Source organism: Enhydra lutris, unplaced genomic scaffold, assembly GCF_002288905.1.
Source record: "Enhydra lutris kenyoni isolate GAN:26980312 unplaced genomic scaffold, ASM228890v2 scaffoldscaffold5, whole genome shotgun sequence".
NCBI lineage: Eukaryota > Metazoa > Chordata > Mammalia > Carnivora > Mustelidae > Enhydra > Enhydra lutris.
The window spans coordinates 20,783,254-20,798,172 of record NW_019154089.1 but is presented as its reverse complement, the minus strand read 5'-3'; the positions used below and the strand labels follow the sequence as shown (position 1 = coordinate 20,798,172).

General features: G+C 42.7%; 1 protein-coding gene across 2 annotated transcripts in view; it reads left to right on the top strand.

Moving 5' to 3' along the window:
- LOC111140927 (teneurin transmembrane protein 2) overlaps positions 1–14,919 on the top strand; it is a 934,316-nt gene that overhangs the window by 860,541 nt on the left and 58,856 nt on the right. Inside the window, exons 22-26 of one of the 2 annotated variants that reach the window (XM_022493193.1) lie at positions 1,632–1,775; positions 2,410–2,659; positions 10,171–10,191; positions 13,173–13,405; positions 14,628–14,782. In XM_022493193.1, the coding sequence (XP_022348901.1) occupies positions 1,632–1,775; positions 2,410–2,659; positions 10,171–10,191; positions 13,173–13,405; positions 14,628–14,782 (803 nt within the window). The remainder of the gene's footprint in view (positions 1–1,631; positions 1,776–2,409; positions 2,660–10,170; positions 10,192–13,172; positions 13,406–14,627; positions 14,783–14,919) is intronic. The other variant, XM_022493194.1, reaches the window with a different exon arrangement.

Sequence of the window (14,919 nt, the reverse complement as noted above, 5' to 3'; positions counted from 1 at the left end):
GTTTTTCCTTCTGTGACTTTGGTGGCCATTGATGCTCATTGCCTAGATCCATTAGGTCATTAGGAATTGCAAAGTCATATTTTAATTTTGTCATTGCTTTTCCATTTATTAGTGGGAATACTTTTATACAGAGATATTTTCTCATTAGCTACTTGGTTATGTGAGGTATAGTTCAAATAAGAAAGAAGAGACAAATGCTCAATTGTTTCCCTTTATTTACTATTTTCAGTATAATAAATTGGTCCTCTAATATCCTCTAATGGTAGCAAATTAATTTTCTAGTATCATTATGAACTCATAGAATAAAATGTATCTAATATGTATCAACCCAGTGAAGTTATCCCTACTAATGGTTGAATTGTTTCATTTTTGGTCAGTGGGGCACTCTTCAGACTGACTCCCAGATTCTTTTGACATAACTCTAGTAGATTTTTATTTCTTCCTTGCTATCTGGTATAATAAAATGGCCTAGTCTCATCTTACACGTTTCTTGCTTCAGCCATTTCGTCAAGGAGCCCTGCCTGATTTCCTTTTAATGAGAAACAATATTTCAAGGCCACAAGCCAGACACTAGCAATTCTCTTTGCTTCTGGATTGATTGCTGCTTCTTAGAATTTTCACAGGACAAGTTAGGAAATATATGTGAGTTGTTGTTGTTGTTGTTGTTGTTGTTGTTGTTTAATAAAATGTATCTTCCATTCATATCAATGCTCCTATACTTCAGGATCTAAAAGAAGCCATGGAAAATCCCCAAAGGTGGCACACATAGTTAAGAATGTAATGTAGTAGGAATACAAGTAATAACAACGCCTCGTATTTCTGAAGCAATGTTGCATTTAAAAATGTGTGGCATCTTGGCATTTTGTCTCATTTATCCTTACCACATCTCTCGGAGAAACTGAGACTTCACTTACTCCGTGTTACACATGGGGAAAACAGAGCCACGAGAAGTGTGAGCAGGAACCGAGTTAGAACTGAAGTTCTTCATCTCCCACATCCCTCTCCCATTTGTCCATGTGGCAAACGCGGGATTTTTACAGTCTTTGGATGCTGTTCCCCACTGAATTGTCACATAATTGGCAGGCTTTGTCCCCGTGCCTGCCTTGCCTGGCACTCTCTGGAACCCTAAGTGATCATATAGAGAGCCTTAACTTACACAAGCTGTTGCCTCCAGAGTCTCCTTATAAATGAGGCACTCTGCTTCCATAGGTCTTCCTCCTCGTGAGTGAGAATAAATAACACCGAGTGTAATAAATGCATGCCGTGAACAGCAGCCTAAGAGAAACAGTCTCCTGTCCATCTCTAAAGGAGAGTTATATTTCATTTTTAAATGATGCTTCTCCTTCTACGTCACTAGGGTCATTTTTGAAAGCCAGCTGTTCATTGGAAAAGTCTTTCTATCCCCACAGAGTACTACTGTATAAAGTTTCAAGGCTGAGTTCAGCTTGAAATCTGAATTTAATATTGTGTGGAATCACAAGGAGAAAAGCAATCAACCCGCCTCCTTGAGTGAGTTTCTGGAAAGGAATCGGAATTACCATAAACATGTGTATCTCATTCCAGCTGGAAAGCTCGGGAGTAATCAAGGAAACTCTTTTCTCCACTCTGCCCCACCCACTTTTATCTTTCAGTGTCTGTTGGGTTTGAGTATGAGACCTGCCCCAGTCTAATTCTGTGGGAGAAAAGGACCGCCCTCCTTCAAGGATTCGAGCTGGACCCTTCCAACCTCGGTGGCTGGTCTCTGGACAAGCATCACATTCTCAATGTTAAAAGTGGTATGTGGGCTCATTTTCTTTCCCAAATACAGCTCCTCCAGAACCTTCTCTGCAGCCTTGACATTCAAGTGTAGACTGTCCTCTTCCCTCAGCATTTTTCATCAAATGTCCAAAATACTCATAGGTTTTTCCACCTTCTCCTTTAAGTTTTTTTAAGATTTATTTATTTATTTGAGAGAGAGAGAGCACATGCAAGCAGAGGGAGAGGGAAAGAAAGAGAATCTCAAGCAAACTTTGCACTGAGTGGGGAGCCCAACGTGGGGCTCAGTCTCACAACCCTGAGATCACGACCTGAGCCAAAACAAAGCCTAAGATGCTTAACCGACTGAGCCACCCCACACACCCCTCCACCTTCTCCTTTTAACTGTCAAAGAATGTTGGGCTGTATTTCCCCAACCACTGCCTTAGTGTACCTCACAATTCTTCTTCAGTTACCCCTACAAATTATATCTTAACCTTAGGGGTCACTGCCCCATTACAGCTCTCTCAGCATCATGAGGTAATAAAGGAGTTCCTCAGATCAAAATTTCCTACTGTTTCTATTCTCTCTAACACTGCCCCTTGCCCTCCATAAGCTGATAGAAGTATCCTCCTGGGAAGGCTGCAGTAACCATCCCCAATTCCTTTCCCCCAGGAATCCTACACAAGGGCACTGGGGAGAACCAGTTCCTGACACAGCAGCCTGCCATCATCACCAGCATCATGGGCAATGGCCGCCGCCGAAGCATTTCCTGTCCCAGTTGCAACGGCCTTGCCGAAGGCAACAAACTGCTGGCCCCAGTAGCTCTGGCTGTTGGAATTGATGGGAGCCTCTTCGTTGGAGATTTCAATTACATCCGGCGCATCTTTCCCTCTCGAAACGTCACCAGCATTTTAGAGTTACGGTAAGTGGCCACACAGAAAACCTTCCTTTGCTCTTTTGCTCCCATTGCTACAGAGCTTCACTGGGTAAATGATGACTACGTTGGGGATTCTCCAGAGAATATATATCCACATAATGGGCTGAGCTTTGAAACCTAGGTGCAGAATCAAGTAAGGGTTGGGAAATTGCTTTTTGAATCTATGAAACACAACCCACGTATTTGATACAATTGTTAACACCTGACTTAAAAACAAGAGTGAAAGCTTTAGGTCATGGTGCTTGAGATGGGACCTGAGTAGCTGTGTTTTGTAAAACCTCCACACAAGAATCTGACACATACCAGAGAAAGAACCAGGACTTCAAGATGTGGGTCTGCTTTAGTGGTTTCGGAAGTGATGCTTCTTAAAACTACAGATTGCTGGAGCCCACCCCAGAAGCACTGATTGAGTAAGTTTAGAGAAGAGCCAAGGCATCTTTTATCCTTGACAAGCTCTGTAGAAACTGGTGAGGTACATCAGGGTTTGAGAACCACAAATGTTCATTGACTAATTCACATGTTTATATTGAGTGTCTCTCTGCACTACCTTTCTATAAATTCTCTGGTTCTTTGCACATTCACTAGGATATGACTTAGAATTGCTGCATAGGCCTTGCTAGGTAACTTCTGGCCACACCTGGTAGATTCCTCCTGGTCATTGCTTGCTACTACATGTGAAGTCCAGACTCCTCTGTGCTGGGCAAAAGTTCTTGTAAACTCTCTTCCTGGGGAAGTTGACTCCAGGCCCTCAAACCTAGTTCTGTAACTGGAGAAGAAATGAAGTCTATAAATAAGAGATAAAATTCTTGGTGAATGTGTAATATGTATCAAGACTATCTGCCAAGGGAGGAGAGGATGGTTGGGAACAAGCAAAGCCCTAGTTGTTGTATTTGTGGTCTGATGGGGAACTTCAAATCATGTGGACAAATTAAAAATAATAATAATGATGCTTTAAGGGAAACCTAACAGGGTAAAAATTAGGGGCTGTGGTGGGGATTGGGAGGGTTAAGGAAGCTATATGAGACAGAGTAGTCAGAGAAACATTTCATACTATGTGACATTTGAGATGGGACCTGAATGATGAAGTCAGCCATGTGAAGATCTGGGAAAAAGTATTTCAGGCAGAGAGTAAGTTGTGCAAAAGCCCTGATATAAACAAATAATCTGGTTTATTTAAGAGACTGATGTAAGTCCAATATGGCTTGGAGGGTAGTGAGGTCAGGAGAAAGGTCTCTGAGGAGGTCAGAAAGGTCAGAAAGGTCAGGAGGTCAGAAAGGACTAATGCTTCAGCATCTTATGACCTTGTTGACAAGTGTAAATTATATTCTCATTACAATGCATGGCTATTAGATGTTGAAGTGGAGTAGAGTTGACATGACCTAATTTTCCTTTTTTAAAGATTATTTTGGTCATTGTGTTAATCAATGGACTGTACGATGCAAGTGTGGAGCACAGAAGGCCACAGGGAAGTGTAACAATTGACTAGGATTTGGGTGATGGTGGTGGGTAGCAGGGGAGATAAGGGAGTGTTCCAACTGGGAGATATTTTCAAAGTAAATGTGATGGGAATTGTTGATGGATCAGGTGGAAGAAATGGAGAAAAGAAAAAAAAGGAATCAAGGGTGATGACTAGGATTTTGACCTGGGCACCTGAGTAGGTGGTGGTGCCTTCTGAAGCAGCCTCAGTTACCACGTGAAGGGCTTAGAGGAAGTCGCAGGTTTGCACCTGCCTTTTAGTGGCCCCTTCTAGGAGAAAGATAAGTGACTGGAGGATCAGCAAGTGCTGCTTAGTGTTTCTGGGAGCTACAACTGTGCTGACCACTGGGAGGGATTAAAGGAGGAAGAGAGAGAGAGGAGAAAACCCCAACTCCACCTCAGGAAGGTTACAGCCTCAGGGATCCAGTGGGCATTTACTGAGCATGATGTGAGCCAACCATATGCTGGCTCTACAGGTCTAGAAGGGGATGAAACAGGCTCAAAGGGCACCCAGGTGAGGGTCACAGATGGGCACCAGGCAGGGAGGGACAATTCGGGCTGACTGTTCTAGAAGAACCAATCAAGGAAACCATCAAGGAAGCAAGGGGAGGCCATGGGGCGGACTAGGAGGGTATAATAACCAAAAGATGAACAATGAGAGGAGGAAGGAGATAAAATAGAAAAGGCTAGATAATCCTCAAGCTTTCAAATTGATCATCAGATGAACCACATTTCCTAGAGCTCCCCAGCTAGGTCTCCTTCCCAAAACATTTATTTCCCTTTTTATCCTAGGAGAGTCCTCTCTTCAGGAATCCCGTAGGCAGGGGAGAGCCAGGGAAGGAGGCGGGGAAGAGGGTGAAGGTAGCATTCTGCTTTCCCATGAGGGATGCATTTTTTTTTTTAATCTGGCATTTTTTTTAAATCTGGCAATTTGTCCGCATTTCACCCTTACTTCTTTGTTGTGGCTCTAGGTGATCAGCCAAACCAGCACTTGCCCGCTACATCCCTGGCTCCAAACTACTCATGCTACTCGCTCTACTTAAATACTTTCTCTATCTAATCTGCCTCATTGTGTCCATCTTTAAAGCTCACTTTGAAGGTTCCTGTCTTCCATAAAGCCTGACCTCCCTTGCAGAAATAATTCTCACCTTCCTCTGGGTCACTTCAACTCTAGTTTTCCACCAAAGTTGACTCTCTTTACTGCCTTTTCAGTTATTTCCATGCAAGTCTTCAGGGCCCTAGTGTTTGCACTTCTAGAGTGCAGATGCCTTTGGCACTTTGCCCCTTGATACCTAGGGTACTGCCTGGTCCACACCGGGGGCTCAAGACACATTGCTTGAGTTAAAGGAGACACACACCAGTGTCCTGCCTTTTGTTGGAATTCTCCCTGATTCCAGGTTTCTCAAGTTGTAGAGGCCACAACGTTAATGATAGGAGCTAAAGGCCCTCTCAGAGCAAGCCACGCTTCACCCACATGGTGACATCAAGCTACAGGGAGTGTAACTGCCAATTTCCCTCAATAGATGTGTGGTTTGGTTTGGTTTGGTTTTTAAACTTTTTAACCACCTTTGGACTTATTCTTGCTTTCATCAGTCAAGTATCCAGAGATGATTAAAAGTAAGCTTTTACAAGAACACTGGTTTGATTTTTCTTTTCTTCCCACTACATACCAGAAAACAAAGGGCTGTCAATCCCCTCTCTTCAAAACAGTAACCAGCAGAGGGAGGGAGGAGGGGAAAGAGAACTGTCTTGCTTATGTCTTTTCTCCATTGTGAGATGGCAGCTGAATGATTTCGTTTCAGAAGTCGGTGCCCTTCCAATCTCACTTATATACCCCAGAGCTGAGCTTCTGAATCAGAATTGTATATAAATGTTCCCATGGTTCCTTCACTATCCTTCTCTATTCCTCCTTCCTTTGCCTATCCAAAACATACAGGGGCAGAGTTCTACACACTTGGAAAGCTTCTAATGTTAAAAAGAGCTGCCTTCTTAGGTAAAATGGTTATCGCTCATATGTTTCAGTTCCATTGGCATTCAAGACATTTACAATATCCACTTTCCCAAAAAACCCGTTATCCACCCTTAGCAGCCCATTTCCTTTCTTACAACTACACCCTCTCCAGGTGATCCTTGGAAAACCCAAGGCTTATAGAGTAAATTTATCAGTCACTGACATCCTAGAGTGAATTTCTGTTGTAGGAAAATCTTACCTTCCTCCCCAACTTGAGATTATTTTAGGGATTGGATCACAATGGAAGGCAATAAATTATAAGGTATGGGACAGTGCCTCTCTCCCTTTTCTTAACTTGACCTCTTGTACTAAGACATAAGAATCTCACACTTTCTATGATACTTGAAATTCTAAAAAAATATATATTTTCCAAATACAAAATTACATTATGATATTAAATATCACTTCGACTTCCCAACTAAACACTTCCCCATGCTGAGATTCTGACAGTGCTGTTGAAGTGGGGCAATAGCAACATTGCATCAGAGAAGAGCTTTAGGGAAGGGAATTGTCCAGTCCAGACGTGTTAGTGCTGGAGAGGGAAGAGTCACAAAAGAGTGAGAGCCTAGGAACGAGGGCAAGGGCAGAAGAGGTTGGAAGAATCCTTCACCAAAGATAAGCTTTGCCTGAGAATTTCAACAGGAGATGCTGCTTGATACCAGTATAGAATGTTAGGGAGGAATATATGGTTCTAGTTACCAAGGAAATGCTTTCCTTGTCTGGTCAGAGTATAAACACCAAAGTCATGAAACAAAATACAACACAGCATCCCTCCCCAGAAATACAACAACCACAATATTCCCATGAAACTTTGAGCAATTCTTGGCATTGTTTTCAAAGCTCTTTTACTAAGACAGGTCCAGGTTTCATGGAGCCTGAATCTTACATAATTTCAGAGTGAAACTGAATATTACTCAGGATCAGAAAAGAAACCAAAACAAATTACACGTTTTGAAAAACTGAAAATTAGTACAAACATCACAAAGTCCAGATAAATTACCTAAATTTTTTTATTCATTAAGTACTAGTACACTTCCATGATAATTGTTTTCCTATACTTTTTGGCTGCATACTCTTTGATCATCTTTTAATATGACAATGATTTTATACTGTCATTATCTATAGAAAGAATAGATCAATATTCTGTCTTTCCTCTAGGACAATGATAGTCAAAATGTGTTTCAGATAATTGATAAATTAGTAAATGTTTCATGTTCACAATTGATTACTGGTGATGTCGTGAAAATTGTTAGAGTTTAAAATTTGGGGAAAGCCTTAATCAAGCTTCTCTCATAGTATTTCTGGGCACTTCAGGTTTCCTTGTACAGTGAATAATCTGAGTAGTCTTTGAGTGGACACTCATGAGCCAACTTGTCATTGATGTCCTGGTAATAGTGAAATATTCTGTGTAAGTCTTTAGAGTGCTAGCATGTAAGCTTCTGTAGAGCAGGCACCTCTGGCATCTTAGCCCTTGGATGCCTAGAATAGTGTTTGGTCCACAATAGGGGTTCTAGACCCACTGCTTGAGTTAAAGGAGACACAGACCTGTGTCCTGCCTTGTGTTGGAATTTGTCCTTGGTTCCATGTCTCTCAAGTTGTGGAGGCCATTAACATCAATGGAATGAGCTAGGGGTCCACTCAGAGTAAGCCAAGCCACACTCATTTGGTGACATGGGGCATTACACTCCCAGTAATAATGCTAGATGAATCTGCACAATCTGAAAGCCACTCCTATACCATAATGACTAACAATAATCTAACTAGACAGAGAAAGAACTCCATATGAGTCACATAAACATGCTCCCCCAAATCTAAACTAAATTTATCCCAACCAGCTTCCCTTTCCTTAGAATTCAAACAAACATAAAACTGGGGCCACTCCAGTTTCACCCTATTCTATGGCACAGGGATAGTTGGAAAGGAAGGAGGCAATAGTCTCAACTGATTGCAGCTTTGTGATTCTGAGCAGAACATGAGTGACTGGAACAAGTCCAAGGCATGGTCTGCCCAGCACTAAGGGAAGCAGCCTCATTTCTTCCTTCTCTCACTCAAGAACCCATTTTCCCAGTCCTTACTCTCTCCAGGGCTCGCTACTAAGAATCAGCACCAAGGAGATGAGTATGCCGTATCCATATTTACTTGCTCCCATTCACAACAAAGTGAGGAAGACAAACACACACACATAAATCACAAGACAGCCTGATGAGGGCTCTGCACGATGAACTGTGTTTGGAGAGCCCTGAAGACCTCCCAGAGGACTCACTGAGACTCACAATGTGCAGAGCTAAGCCATCTTGATTCTTGAATCCAAGACCACCTTGCCCTTGAAGGCTCTGCCTAAAGGGTTTGCATTATTGAGGCATGGACACACATCTTAGGCCTGTCCTTGTAAGGAAGGCCCCAGTGCTGATCTACATAGACTGACTCAGTGCTGCTATTTTAGGTTGTTGGCTGCTAAGCACCCACTTTGCCAATGGCCCTGGACTGGTATAGCAGTGACTCAGCCTTTCTCCAAAGCTCATATCCATATTATCATTTGGACTATACCCTCAGTGACTTGGTCTCCCCACTCCTGCCCTTCTCCTTTCCCCAGCATAGATATTATATTAATCAACTTAAAGCAGATGTTCTCAGGAAAGAAGTAGGTCAGGTCTGCAGACCCAAATCCCAACCAGTCTTTTCACAAAATCTTGACTAAAAAACTGGAATTGATATTGCAATAATTAAGAGCCAAATATGACTACCACTGGTGGCAGATAACATTTCACTTTCATTAAGCAATATAAAATAGACGCGAGAATTCCCGGCTGCCACGCTGACATACCAGGCTTTGCAGAATGAATCTTAAATTGCACTATGTCATTCAGAGCTCAGGAGTTATCAGCATCATTTAATTAACTTTTTTTTTTTTTTTAACGAAAACTAACACATTGGAATAAAATATAAAAATGTAATCCCTGTGCAAACCCACTACTAATCATGGCCCCTGGCAGAGGCCCGGGCTTCACCTAAGCAGGAATCAGGACATTAAACCCTCTTTGCCCCTTCCGTGAAGCCTGGTTCCTCAACCAGAAGGGAAGAGGGGTTAAGGACTCCTTCCACTGTGGTCTTAGAAGCCTCAGGAATGAGAAGCAGTTCACTTTATTGAGACCTTAGCTTCTCTCCTCTTCACCTAATGCTATTAACTCTAGCCACTTTCCTGTTGAAATTGGCATGTATTTTTGTTCTAAAAACAAAAACAAACAAAACATTTACCACTTTCCCAGAAAAGAAATAGTAACTGGAGTCTTTGGCTGCAATTATGAGTGGATATTAATAGCCATGAATTTTACCTATGGGTGTTATCTGTAAGAAAGAATGCATACTTGGGGTCCCAGATATGCAGAATGAGACAGCGAGAGGGAAGGTATCATGGAGCAGGGATAGGAAATGGTTAAGACTCTCAGGGTCCAACAGAATGATTGCCAAACTGCAGATGGATTTGGGAAGAGGCTTTCTTGGGTGGTGCGGACTCTACCCTATAATGCACCAATGGCAAATAGATGGCACAGGTGGCACCAGGCTCCTTCCCACACCCAGGACAGACATTACAAATGAGTCACAGCACTCTACAGCTGGGCCTGCATTTGGCTTCAGAATCGTACCCCCGCCCTCCTGCCAGCCCTTACTCATCAATAGGTATTGGCACTCAAGAGGTGACCTATTTGGAATCCTTTCGTTAGCCGGAAGACCTGTTTCACCTATTGCCACCTATGTCATGGGACAGCCACATTGCTGGTCAGAGAATTCAAGCATTCTTGTCTAGATTTTTCAATGGCCAGGAGGAGTCCAAAATCAGGAGTTCTCCCCACGTGACTGAGTCAGGAGCTGTCAGCTAGAAGGGAAAAAAAAAAAAAAGACTGCTTTTTTTGGGCCCCTTTATATAAGAAATGAAAATGTTGTGTTTGCTTTATCATCAATTCTTCAGCTAACTGTTTGTTCTTTTTCCTTCTGTTTTCTTTCTATAAAGAAATAAAGAGTTTAAACATAGGTAAGACCAAGAACTCTTTCCCGTATAATTTGATATGGTTTGTTTGCTTCCTTGTGTTTGCTTTTTGTTTTGTGCTTCTTGTGTAATGTTGTGTATTTTTATGTACCAAATATAGTAACTTTTTTATGTGCTAATTGTGTGTTGTGGATACGATAAGCTTTAGCAATTATGAAATGCAGTCAAAAAGCAACCAAATAAGCTGACAGTAATTAGAATTTCCGGGAGATGCAAGTGCAAGATAATGAACCCTCAGCGAACTTTTATCCTGACTGCTCAGTGCGGTCCATAATTGGGCTAAACAGTTGAGGCAAACTTCTGGCTTTTGTAAATGCTGGACTGGGTTCACAAAAGCTTTAATGAACTGGAAACGGGTCAAAAACTCATTTTCAACTCATTAATGATTTTTTCCCCTGGATATATGGTCATTTAAAAAAAAAACAAGTTAATTGCCAATCTGCTGGTCAGAATGAATCCAACAGTCAGATGCATTGGGAATTTTCATCGAGTTAAATCACTTTTAAGTAGTAGGTAGGGTGTAGTCCAAGTAGTTTTTGTCTAAATAGCCTTTGTCATTCAACTGCTCCAGGTTATCATTTAAAACAATATTGGTAAAATTCACATATATAGTGCACAACACACATATGTGTGCATATGGCTCTGGGGAGCTTCCCATTACAAAGTCACGAAAATGTCAGGACCCCAGGTTGCACTGAAATGGAGGAAAGGTGGCCTTTTTATTTGGAAGAAGATAGAAAAGCAAAACGATGTATTTTAATACTCAAGGGAATGCTTCTTCTTACTTCTTGAAATGAAACAGGGAAGGGACTTCTTCCTGATGTTACATGAGAATTAGACATAGAGAGGAGTCAGGTTTTACAGGATCATCAAAGTCTGTGGAAAAGCCATGCATATAAGCCCTTGGCCTCCTCCTCCATACTCCAAAACTGGGATGCTTATAGGTACCCAAACTGGGCCAAGTTTAAAAAAAAAATCAACAATGCCCTGGAAGGACACTCTCCATTCAAATTCACATATCCCATTTGACCTTCACCATAGCCACAGATATGGAAACACGGCTGTCCATCTACCCAAGAGTCTCTGTAAGAATCTTGGTTGGGATGGGTATGACACCATGGGGAAGAATAAGACTCCAGCAATGACTGACCCCACATCCTCACACATCTGCTCTTCTGCCAGAGTTTTTGAAAAGCCTCTTTGAATTGGGCTCCCTAGAAAGCCCAGAATTAATTATCTTGCTCATAGATAGGCACAGATGTGCAGTGCCCTCATCCTTCTGTTGATCACACCAGCCACTATTCATTCAGTAACAAAGTACAGCATCTAATTAAAAAATGGCATGAAGTTTTCCCTTTCTGCCCTAATTTGTTTTGCATATGTGGATATTCTCTAAAGAGTTAATAGCCAAAAAAAAAAGAAGAAGAAGAAGAAATAAAAAAGAGAAGAAGTAGGAAGATAGAGAAGGAAAGAAAAGGAACCCTGGTAGCCTACTCTTTTAAACAAGTTATCTAGGCTCGAATTTTAGAAAGACCTTGACTTCCAGTTCAATTATGTGTCTTAATAGCAACCTGAGGAGAAGCTGGAATTAAAGATGGTCTCGATTCACAAATTGTTCCTAAAAATAGCTTCATAGTTCTTTTCTTCCTTAAATCAGGGAAGAACCCAAATAGGGGTGTTTTAATTAGTAATTTGCCAGCTGATGTCTACAAGACAAATGCATCCAACACAATGATCCCCCTCACCTTGCCTTCACCTCTCCCATCCCTTTCCTTCCTATAATTCCAAACTACAATGGAAAAATAACTGAAAAACAAGAGGCCTGTGCTCATTTTCAGCATGTGGCATCAAAACCTTGTCTACCACCCTAGGGCAGAGAGGCATTGACTAGAGGTATCCTAGAGGCAGTGATTTAATAACAGTATAGGAATAGCATGAGCTCCTATTCTGGTCGGAACCTCCATAACGCGATAGACACTGCAAAGGGAAGAAACAGTAGGGTTTTGAGCCAAAAGGGACATGAGCAATGACCCGATTTCTTCATTATCCAAACCAGCAATCTAGGACCCAACATGGCCAAGAGACTTACCTCAGGTCACCAGCTGTGTCAGTGTTGAGTTTAGAGTTTCCTGTGTCTTAGTCTGTCCTGATCTGCAGCATGTAGAACAGCTAGATGCACGGCAGAGAAAGAGGTCCAAGTCTCTGAGGCTTAGTGCCTTCCTATTACATTTCTCACACACAAGAGAATTTCTGTCCTAGTGTAGCTTAGGGCCTTGACAGATCTTGGTTCACACCTGTGGCCTCACTAGTACCCAAATTTGAAAACTATGTCTCCTCCCTCAGTAATCCAGATTCTGGGTGTGATATCAGCAAGACATCAAATTTCTTTAAAAAAAAAAAAAAAGCCAACTTTATTCATATCCACACTGAAGGAGAGTAGAGAAGATCTGAGGTGCGGACTGGGGAATCCCTTTGGGAACCTCCCATCACAAAGTTAGGAAAACTTTAGGTTGCCCCAGTCTTCAGGATCTGGTATCCTGGAAGCACTGAGAAAACATGGACTAGAAAGAAAACCTTGTCTCATGGAAGTGTTCCTCAATCCCACTTGAGAAACATATCAAACCCATAGGGGGAGGTAAAGAAGACTGATACACACAAAACATGAACACAAAAGCAGGACCAGAGCGGAATCTTTCCTACCAGCTAAATGAAACCATGGTATTTTAGCACGATGGGAAACGATGAACCCTCTGCGTAGCCTGAGGAGCTTAGGTCCAGTCAGAAGGCAGTAGCTAAGAGCCAGGACGTGTGAGAACACTAAGCTGTTGTGTTAGATTCTTTCCAGTTCAATAAAGTGGAAAGACGCTAGAAATGTCTAAAGTCTTGCTAGGATTTTTGTCATCTCTTTGATCCCGTAGGCCAGCTGCTTAGCCCCCTTCTCATTTCTCTCTCTGCTTCTTCCAAAGCAACAACCCAGCACACAAATACTATTTGGCAGTAGACCCTGTGTCCGGCTCTCTCTACGTGTCTGACACCAACAGTCGGCGAATCTACCGAGTCAAGTCTCTGAGTGGAGCTAAAGACCTGGCTGGGAATTCAGAAGTGGTGGCGGGGACCGGAGAGCAATGCTTGCCCTTCGATGAAGCCCGTTGTGGGGATGGAGGGAAGGCCGTGGATGCCACCCTGATGAGCCCTCGAGGTAAAGGCTACCAAGGAAGAAAACCCCTCCCCGAGAATAAGTTTGTCTCAAGCTTGGCTTGCTTCTTAACTGGAAGTGAACTAAGCCCAGGCAATCCCAAATATAGCTTCCCCTATAGTAATCTTACTCTGATAGTTTGCTTTGATGTGTGGGTGTTTAAAAAAAAAAAAATTGTGTTTATCTGAAGTAAACGTCATCACCCACATAGACCACAAATGGAAAGTGGGGTGGACTGCTCCTAGAGATTTCGGACTGCTGCCAGTCACACGGAGTCAGGGGGAAATGTTAGCTCCATGAGCCAGAGTGGCGACTGTTCAGGCTGGAGACAGAGCCCAGTGAGGGCCTCCAACCACTCCCAGATGTTCATGTTCGACAATAATGTGCATAGTCTTAATCACAGGCCCTGACGTTTTTTAAGAGTCCAGTGAATGGTAGCAGTTAAGAATGCGATTAATTTCCAAGGACCTGGGATTGGCCAGGGGGATGGGGGAATGTTCCTAGAATTGAAGGAACTCTGTTTGATAAGGACCAAGGATACTTAGGGTTAAGGACGGATTGGTCCTTCGAAGGCCCAGTTCTTATTAGCATTCTTAGCTACCACTAAAGGATCTGGCAGTGTGGATTAAGGATGAGGAACCTTGGGCTTGGGCCATAGGGTGAAGGTGCACAAGAAATAGAAGCCACTGTGTGCATTTACAGGGAGAGTGCTAGGACAGGTGTTCCCCCAGGGCATACTGAGTAGAGTCAAGGCTTAACTGGGAATGTTTCCTGAAGGATATATTTTGAATTGGGAGTCTGTGATAGCAAGAATCCCTGTTTCTCCATCTTGTTGTTGTAATTAGTTGTGAAGGGTATTCAAGTAATTTACTACCAATAATTTTTCAAGTAATGAACTTGGGAAATAACTTCTTTTCTGAAGAGAGCAGATGCCAAGTTATTTCCCCATTCATTTATTTGTAGACTTAGCTCATTTGCAGCCCAAAGTTCATTCTTCAGTTGGGTGGTGATACAGCCAGCACCCCAGGAATTATGCAGGTCTCAGCACAGTGCTCATGAGAAAGGGTGTTACCTTTAAAGGTTGAGAGCCACTGCTCGAAGCCTGAGCATTCATCCAGTAAGGTCCCCAGTCCTAGAAGGTAATGCCCAATAGAGCATCCCTACCTCTACCCCTCAAGCCCTACTCCTTGCCAAGAGACACACTCCCACTGTTTGTCTTGATCAGGTATTGCAGTAGACAAGAACGGGCTCATGTACTTTGTTGATGCCACCATGATCCGGAAGGTTGACCAGAATGGAATCATCTCTACCTTGCTGGGCTCCAACGACCTCACTGCTGTCCGGCCACTGAGCTGTGACTCCAGCATGGATGTGGCCCAGGTAGGACTTTCTTATTTTTCATCAACTATGCCACACTTGGCTCTTAGCCTGAAGTTCTCACCTGCAGCCTGTTTGGGTTGAAAGTGGAGTGGGAGGAAGAAATATAGATACAGATTACAGGTTTGTTTGTAGAAGGT